Raw genomic sequence first — 9,456 nt, 5'->3', positions numbered from 1 at the left:
GATTCCTTCTCTGGAGAAGTGTTAAGGTGTGCCAGTAGAAGAGAATGTGAATGGATATCCATATATTTGAGCTAGCTAGCCTTGTGATGTGATTTCTCTTTAGCCTCTAGCTATTGAGATTCTATTTGTTTCGAATGGCATGATCTAACTGTGGGTTTTATGAAATGTGATTTGATACTTCAAAATAAAATTGTTTGGGATTAAAATCTCATAATGCATGATTTATATTTAATTCTCATGTTCAGGCAAATTTTCGAATAAATGTGATTTAAGTTTTGCATAAAGATTATTTTAGTATGTTGTGCACCACTGAGTCCTAGTACTCAGCGATAGCTTTTGTTGCTGTCGCAGATATAGAGATTAGAGGAGCAGCAGATTGAGCTGATGATGATTGAGGACCTACTTGCTTGAAGTTATATCAGGTATAATTTATACTCTGACTGTAAATATTTATTTTGTTGTATGTATTGCACATAATTGTATGGATATGTAATTGGTCTTGAGCAGTTTGTACAAAATTTGTATAAAGTTGTAATAAAATTTAGTAGAATTTTCATACTGTAGATTTTGGTATGATGTATATATATATATAGTTTATTGTCTTTAATGAATGGAAATGTTTTATTTTAATTTGAGTGAAATTGATAGATATTATTTGAATGATTATTGAATTCTGGAATTTGAGAAATGTTGACTGTTGAATTTTGAGATTTGAGAAATTGTTTGAGATTGATTGTGAAATTAAAGTAGTTGTTGAGAAAAATTATTGGAAGTGCTTTTTTACAGGTATTTGAAGAACTGTTTTCTCAGAATACAGACGGAACTCTGTGCAAATTTTTATAAAATTTACGAAAAAATAAAATGGGCCAAAAATATTAACTAATTTTAATTTTAACTAAATGTTTTAAATACTTATTAGAAAATGCTCACCACTTATCAAAATAAGAAAATTGTTTTAAAATTCTTTATAGGATACTTAATGAGTTATCGGTAGGTGAAGTTCGATAGTTCATTAGGTATTCTACGGGATCATGTTATGCCTTATAGGGGGGTAAGGTGTGACAACATCAAAAAGTAAGATTCAATCACTTTTAGCAGGTGCTAAAAGTCTTAAAGATTTTAAACAATTGTTAAAGCAAGCTTATATGGAAGCCTCTGGATCTTCAAAAAAGTATGTTGATTCAGATAATGAAATTAACTTTGAACAAAGAATTCTTAATGAAGAAAGACCGGTAGAAGAACCTATTGGATTTACAGATGACTGCTACGATTTCTGTAAAAGCTTATCTTAAAGCATCTGTCATATTTCTTCACACCTCTAGCATCATTATTTGTCTCTTTATAATCAGTACATTCAACCAGCTTAAAGGACTTTTGTCATTTTGTGTCAGCATATGTATTATTAACATTATAGTTCAAATCGTCTTTATTAAAAGTTTGTCTTTTAATTTTACATTTCTAAAGTATGTAAAAGCTGTTAGTCATATGCTTTAATCAAATAGTTGTCTTTGTCTTTTGTAATCATAGAATTTGTATTATTAAGTTTGTACTGTGCGGACTCCATTGCTTGTTAAGTCCAAGTGTCACTAGTCTATAAGTAAGTTTTAGTTTTGAGTGTTCTAATATATAAATAAGTTTTAGTTTTGAGTGTAAGGCAGGAGCTATTTTGAGAATTCTCTTTGAAATGAAAAAGCTTTCTCACCTTTGTAAGTTTACTATTTGTATCAGACTTTTATTTCAATAAAATTATCAAAAGTTTTATTTTAGGCGTGTACCCTTCACTTGCTTTTTGATATATGGATTCTGTGAATCAAAAGCCTAAATTTATTTTCAAGAAAATTATTTTGATTTTATATCTATTTTCCATTTCTGATTCCGTTATAATTGCAAGTCTAAATAAATACTAAAAACTATATAAAAATTTTACTTAAAATAAATAATTTATAATTATGGATTTTTCGTAATAGGCGGGAAAAATAGGATTCTTTTTGGATTTGGAAGACTTGTTAAAATGATAAGTAGGAATAATATTCCTTTATAATTGCATGTCTAAATAAATATAGAAAACTATAAAAATTAGTCCTAATAATAAAAAATTTATTTTTCTAGCTTTTTACTATTATAGTTGATTCTTTAATCTTTGGAAAATTAGTTGAATTTTAAATATTTAATGAACAATATAAATAAAATAAATCGACATAAAAAATATGATATTTCAATTGATTGAAAAAGAAACAACAATAAAAATTATGTCATGTTAACGGAATAAAATTAATTTTAACTATAAGATAAAAAAAAAATTTTAAAACTAAAGCTAAAATTATCAAAAACAAAAAAAAGAATTGGCTAGCCAAGCTAAAAATCCCCCCCCCCTCCCTCCCCAAAAAAAAAAAAAAAATCAACATTAATTCTTTAAATTACATAATATTATTTATTATTAATAAAATTATTTACGAGTTAGAATATTTATAAGTATTTTTTGTAATAGGATTTATAATAAGATTATTAATTATTATTTATTATAAATTAAAAAATAAAAATAATTTAATTAGTTTATAAATTCTATCGTTAATTATACTTTTATATTTGTTAATAAAGTTTTTATAATAATATAATGACCCAATGAAAATTAAATGATTAGATGTTTTAACATAAATAGATGGTTATAATAATTAAATATAATAATAGTAAAACTGATAAGAAGAAATAATTAAAAAATATAATAATTATAATATAACAATTGAAAAATAATAAAATTATTGAAAGGGTTAAAATTTATAATTTATAATTGTAACTTATTAGAAAATATATTGTTGATAATAAATTTTATTTTTATGTTATGATTATTTGAGGATAATAATTAAAAAATAATAGTTAAAAATTAAATAAATTTTTTTAGATACATTAATTAAATTTAAATTAAAATATAATAAAAACAATTAATTAAATTTGAGGTAACTTACAGCTATAGGTAAAGAAAATAAAAACTAATGTCAAATTATTAGTGTTTTCTGTGTTTTCTTTCTTGTGTTCTTGTTGTTTATTAATGTCCTCTGTGCCTAAATAATGGATTCATTAGAATTAAATTTCAAAAAATGAAATTAGATCCAAATAATTGCCTTGCTAATGCTTGAATTTAAATATGCAAAGGCTTTAAGATATTGAGTTTTTTTTTTTTGACATTCTATAATATTCTGCTAATTGAATTATATCAAGAACAGTACACCCACACAGAAAATAAAACATGAGAGCATAAGTATACTTTGGAACATTTCATACCTATTATTAGTTGATTGTCATCGTAAACAAATTTCAGTCCTCTTTAGAAGAGTTATTTTTATAAGATATATATAGATTTCTGATTATAAAATTAAATTTTTATTTAAATGGTTTTAATTTATTTGTCTATATATATAGCATGTCATATAAGATATTTGATACACAAAATATTCTCCTCTCATTAAGTATTTTTATTTCATCTAAGTACTCTCAAATCTTTTTTTTAATTTTTTCTACTTTTTTTTTATCATTTCTTTCAAAGTTATTAGTTATTATTTTCTAAATTTATTTACTTGAATATATTTAATTATTAATTTTTTATAAATTTTTTATTTAATATTTCTTAAACAATTTAACATTTTATTTTATTATAATTACATATCGAATACTACTATAACTAATATTTTAATTATTTATATTTTATTATCTTTAATTTTTAATATTACTATTTTTAAATTTTAATTAAATATTTATTTTTTATGTAAAATTTTCTCCTAATTAACTATATTTTTATACAATAGTAATAGAATTTTAAAAATAAATTTAAATATTATTATATAAAAAATTTAATTATAAATAAAGATAATTAAAAAAAATTAAAATTATAATATCAATATTATGCCATTTATCTTTTAAAAAATAATATGTATTTTTAATATTTATTATATCAATAACAAATAATAATATTTTAAAATTTTAATTTTATAAGATATATTTATTTTATATCATAAATTTATATAAAGCGATAACTAAAGAATTATTTTATAAAAAAATATATTAAATTAATAAAAAAATTTACACTTTACAAAAATTTAAAAATATAATTTTTAAAAAAAATAATATAATAAAATATTATTTTTAATTAATAATAATGTTATATATTTTCATTATTATTAAAATTAAATAATTTAATTCATTATTAATAAATTCATACTTTTTTATTATATTAATAACAAAAAAATATTATATTTATATATTTTTAAAATAATATTATTTTCTCATTAGTCTAATATATTTTTTATAATTAAAAAATATCAATTTATATAAAATATAAAAATTTTATGAAATTAAATTAGTTTAAAAAATAATTTTATTATATTTTAAATGAAATGATCATATAAACTATTATTAATATATATATATATATATATATTAAATATACATTTTAATTAATTACATTATAAATTAATTATAAAAGAGAAATTTTAATTGAAAATTAATTCCATAATAATAATTTATCTCTATTTAGAATGTAATTAAAAATTAAATTAAAAAATAAAAATTATAAATTATTTATGCATTATGTACATTATATTAATTATGTTAAAATTGAAAAAAAATAGACTTTTAAATAAAAAAAATATATGAGTTGAAATGTGGATTTTGATAAAATTGAGTTTATTATATGATAATAATTTACCCTCACTCTTTTTATTTATTTATTTATTTTTAGTTTTCGTCTTTGGAATTTTGCCCCGCCGCATAGGTCACGGTTGGAAATAGGAGACATCAGAAGCAGAGGGAGACCAATGGCAAACCCTAGAAGGAACTCATACTCAAACAGCTCAGAGAACCAATTTCAGGTCCAAAACCTCTCACGATTGTCATCTATAAAACATTTCTTGAAGAAGCCACATGCCTTCCCTTTCTTGCTTTTAATCTTTCTCTTGCTGACATGGGTTTCCCTCAGACTTCAACATACTTCCCATTTCTCTTCTGCTAATCTTCAAGGAACCCAAGAGAGGAAATGGAGCAAAGATGATGATAAGAAGGCCAATTTGATCAGATTCAAATCTGGGTTGTTCCCTTCTCCCATCATCAAAGAAAAGCGTGGTTGGATTTTCGATCCTGTCTCTCTTGCTCTGGACTCTAGCATTAGAGGTCTCTCTCTCACTCACTCTGAAATCATTGCTCAAAATCAGTCCTTGTTATTATTGTTTTGTTATACTCTGAATCATACCTGAATTCCCCTGTTAATTTTTTTTTCTTTCTGATTCTTTTTCTGATTACTGTAAAATGCTGCATAAAGAAGAATTTTGTGGAATGCCTATTTCTAATTGCATTTCTATGTTGAACGTCTTATTGTTCAGGTGGAGCATTATCTTGTGCCTCATTACATGTTGGTGAAATCCGACCTGGCACTTTGAGGGGAAATCACAGACACTACACTTGCAATGAGACATTTGTCATTTGGGGTGCCAAAACACTGTTTAGGGTATTCATTATCTTCTCTATAATGAAAAATGACTGATAAAATTTGCCAATTAAAATGGTAAAAAACTTTGGTTTGGAATATGCTAGGGTTGTTTGATATCATCGTGATTTTTTTTTTTACCAGAAATATCATCATGTTATGTTCTAGTGCCTTAGAAGTCTCCCCTTTTTTTTAGTGCTAGTTGCTTCTTCAGTGAGAATATGAAAGTTTGAGCTTTATCTTCATAACAAGTTGACCTTTTGGCAGGAGGGGCTTTCTTTGGGTCTCAATTTGTTTTTTGTGCAACTTCTTTTTAGCACGAAAGGGAGCATTCAGTAACTGTAATTGTTGAGAAAAGAATGCCTTATGTTGTTATTCATAATCCACAAGATTTTATTCAAACTGTGATATGATGGTGCAGCTGTTATAATGTCTGCATTTCCTTGATCTTATGCATGCTGAGTTTATGGGCTTTAAGAGGGAGACTAACGTGTTTGCATTTGCCAAAGATGCATAAAAATCAGAATCTATTCTTTTGTTATTGCACTTTATTGCTTTGTTCAAATACTGACCAGTTTATCACATAATGAAAGGAGAGTGAAAAAAGATATTTGAAAGGAAAATAGCATGAATAATATGAATGCATGAATTGAAATGTCTTGGATATTGTGCAGTTGTCATTTTTCCTACATGGTTTCTTTACATTTTTCTCATCAACCATTTGCAGTTGGAAAACAACCAGATTGTTGATAAAGGTTATGCTGAAGTAATTGTTGATGCAGATGAAATCGCTATTGCGGCTAGTCCAAGCAGAACTGCCCACCTTTTGGCAAATGTAGATCCCATACTTAGTACATATTTTATTGGGTGCCAAGACAGTGTTATAAACTATAACAGCTCAGCTACCGATTTCAATGTCTGGAAAGATGTCTAGATTTACTCGTGTCATCTTTATTTGCCTCTGCTGCTATTTAGCATGATGAAATACTACTGTGCTCGTACTTTGTTCAGCATTATAGTGCAATTTTTGTGGAATGAAGATTGTTACATGAGATGATAGTTCATAGAACAGGCGTATAGAAGGTGTTATTTTGTTCCCTGGCTTTTAGATTTCATCATTAACTATTCCTTTTTTTTTTTTTGGTTCCTTTTCTAAGTGCTTAGGCATTCATGTTTTGATTGATATAAATTAATAGTCTTAAATTTTAATGCATGAATGATCTTCTTGTTATATCCTTTAGTTTTATTGCAATTTAAAAATCTAGTATTTTTAGTCTTTCCCTCAAATTGGAAATGTTTGTAATTGTTTGCTTACATGTGCATAGAATTTGGATTGTGTTGAACTCTTCCCCCTTTTTTGGTAAAAAAAAAAAATGTAAAATGAAATTGTAAGTTTAAAGAATATATGTCAATTTACCTCTTTCTTGTAAGCAAAATCCAAAAGGTTCCAAATCAAAGTTTACAACTCAATTTAGCACACGATAAAGGAATTCAACCGATCTAAAACAAATCATCCCACTTCTTTGATTTTATCAATTTGAAAAAGGAAAATTCAAGCAATTGAATTAGCCATAAATCATCCCCCAATTGTGTCTAACCTGTACGTAAATCACACACGCACACACAAAAGTAGCCAAAAAACATAAATTAGAAAATCAAATTAACTTGCACATTTTCTCAAACGCCATTTGAGCATCCATGTACGTGTTCATCCTCTAAAACTCAAACTCAAGTTTCTTAGTGAATTTCTTCGATTCTCTTCCTTAATTTGTAATTGCTTCGAGCTCGTGATTTTCTCATATATCTCCTCAAACTTCGATATAGTTGCTGCTAATCTCTACACCAGCTCTATTAAAGAAATGAAGATGCTAGTTCTTTATTGCCCTTACATCAAACTCTTTCTCTCATTGTCACCCTCTCTCATTATCGAATGATGAGCATGAATAAAGCTTGGACTTAGTGCGCGGAGTCAAGTTCATTGTGAAGGCAATGTTGGGCTTCTTTTTTGTGGTGAAAACAGATTTAGCGCTGATGAGGGAATCAAAACCATAATTGAACAAGTTTGGTTTCTCAATTAATAATAAAATAAACCCTAATTAACAATAAAATAAACAGTTATGAGTATTTATCCTTAGATTGCATTGTGCTCCTCTTGATTTCTTTCCCCTCCCCTAATTGCCCTTCCTTTTCTTTAGACTTTCTCTCTCTCTCTCTCTCTCTCTCTCTCTCTCTCTCTTGTGCAGCCATTGTTGCATGTGCTTCCTTAGTTTCCTCCACCCCTCCTCACTCATACACTTCTTCATTTCCTTCATCATTCTCTCATTTTCCTTTTTTTCTTTGCTTTCTCTAGTTTGGTAGTGGTAGCAAAACCAATATAGACTTAAGCATCCAAACCTAGCTATTATTGTTAAGCATTTAATCCTTATTCCATCGTCCGTTGGTCTCTTCAATCGTGGATTGCAATCCCAGCAAGAAGCACGAAGACCCATCTCTGCATCTTTGCATATAAACCTCAAGTGAGCTCAAATCTAACCAAAGTTGCAACAAGATATAGAGACTTGAAGATTGAGGCTTATTACTACTGCTCTTCCCATCCTTGCCCTAGGTTACTTTATTAAAAAATATGGTTGTGTTCTAATTTGGGTATTTTGTTTTCTCTACAATTTTTATTTCAGTGTATCCAAAGATAATTTAGGTTTATTTTATTGTTAATTAAGGTTTATTTTATCATTAATTGGATTTAATTAGTTTTAATTTGAGTTATTAGAATGATGATTTGGCAACTCTATTAGCATTTAACAGGACTAATAACGGTGGGGTTTAACTGTAGTAAAATCCAAGGTTTAGGTATAGTTGTTAAAGGAAAAAAAAGTTTGGGGTACAATTTAAAAAGATAGGGACAAGAGGTTGGGATTTTTTTAGACATTTCCCATTCTTCAAATTATAAAAGATGTCGGTGTATTAGTGAGTTTAAAAGACATTTTATTGTGGATGCAGGTAGATAAGGGAGGGAGTTAATTGAGGTGGAGAGGATGTTAGTTTATTTAGAAGATTTTGTAATTGAAATTAGTTATGGAAGGCAGAAGTAATTATAAAAAGTGTATAAGATTTTTTGACCTGTACAATACAATTCATTGAACAATAATACAAGAATTTCATTCTCTATTTGCAATTTGTGTTCTCTTTTTTTCTTCTTTCTCAATTCTCTCTCTTCCTTCTTCTCGAGGCTTCTTCCATTTCTTCTTTTGATTTTCTCTTCCCTTTCTTGTGTTCTTCTGTTTACTTGTGGCCGTTGTCACAACATCTAGTATCAGAGCAGGTTTGATCAAGGGAAATTCTCCTTCTTCTATAATTCATTCTCTCTCTCTCTCTTCTCCTCACTCTCTTCTCTCTTAATCTCTTTCTCTTTCTTCTAAATTTTATTCCCTTTCCTCTAATTTCTTGGTTACCAAGCACTCTAAAGTCTAATATGAATTCTTATGAATTCAGGTATCTTCCCACTATTTTCTATCCCTTCTATCCATTAAATTTTATCTGTTTCTTTTCATTTTCCTTTGCCACAAGCCCTAACTTCTGCCACTGCTCAAATTGAAGAAATTATGATAGAAAATCCCAAATTCTGGAGTCTTGGAGAATAATAATACATAATTGTGTAATTCTTTTTAAGGAAGGTTTGGATGATTTAAGAAGGCTTAATGAAGCATGGAGGGCTTGTTGAAAAATTAAAAACTTTATTTTTTTAAGAATTGGAAGGTGGACAACTTCTGATGAGCAAAGACATGGAGGAAATCTTTGACGGCTTGAGATGAGTTGCAATAGAATTTGGACAACTGCTAGAGCTTATTCAAGAATCTAATTTTGGAGAAAAAGTTTCAGAATCTCTTGAGCAAATTAATGCAATGCAAAGTATAGTACCTACAAGCAATTTACTATTGGAAACTTAAGAGGGTAAGGTTCTTTTCATGATTTTCAATTTTGCCAAA

At 27.1% G+C, this 9,456-nt stretch overlaps 1 protein-coding gene across 1 annotated transcript; it reads left to right on the top strand.

Annotated features, from left to right (window-relative positions):
* Positions 1–4,725: 4,725 nt before the first annotated feature.
* On the top strand, positions 4,726–6,588 carry LOC110670026 (uncharacterized). The gene is made up of 3 exons (XM_021831955.2): positions 4,726–5,160; positions 5,370–5,494; positions 6,201–6,588. The coding sequence occupies exons 1-3, from the start codon at positions 4,809–4,811 to the stop codon at positions 6,405–6,407; spliced, it is 684 nt and encodes a 227-aa protein (XP_021687647.1). The 5' UTR covers positions 4,726–4,808; the 3' UTR covers positions 6,408–6,588.
* The last annotated feature ends 2,868 nt before the right edge of the window (positions 6,589–9,456 follow it).

This window comes from Hevea brasiliensis, chromosome 3 (genome assembly GCF_030052815.1).
Source record: "Hevea brasiliensis isolate MT/VB/25A 57/8 chromosome 3, ASM3005281v1, whole genome shotgun sequence".
Lineage (NCBI taxonomy): Eukaryota > Viridiplantae > Streptophyta > Magnoliopsida > Malpighiales > Euphorbiaceae > Hevea > Hevea brasiliensis.
The sequence above is the reverse complement of the archived record's forward strand: the minus strand, read 5'-3'. Positions and strand labels throughout refer to the sequence as shown.

What these genes read in the sequence shown, in the direction of transcription:
- LOC110670026 (XM_021831955.2), top strand. Translation starts at nt 4,809, where the DNA reads ATGGCAAACCCTAGAAGGAACTCATACTCAAACAGCTCAGAGAACCAA. An exon ending in TCTGGACTCTAGCATTAGAG is followed by an intron (nt 5,161 to 5,369) that starts GTCTCTCTCTCA and finishes CTTATTGTTCAG; the next exon opens with GTGGAGCATTATCTTGTGCC. An exon ending in GTGCCAAAACACTGTTTAGG is followed by an intron (nt 5,495 to 6,200) that starts GTATTCATTATC and finishes AACCATTTGCAG; the next exon opens with TTGGAAAACAACCAGATTGT.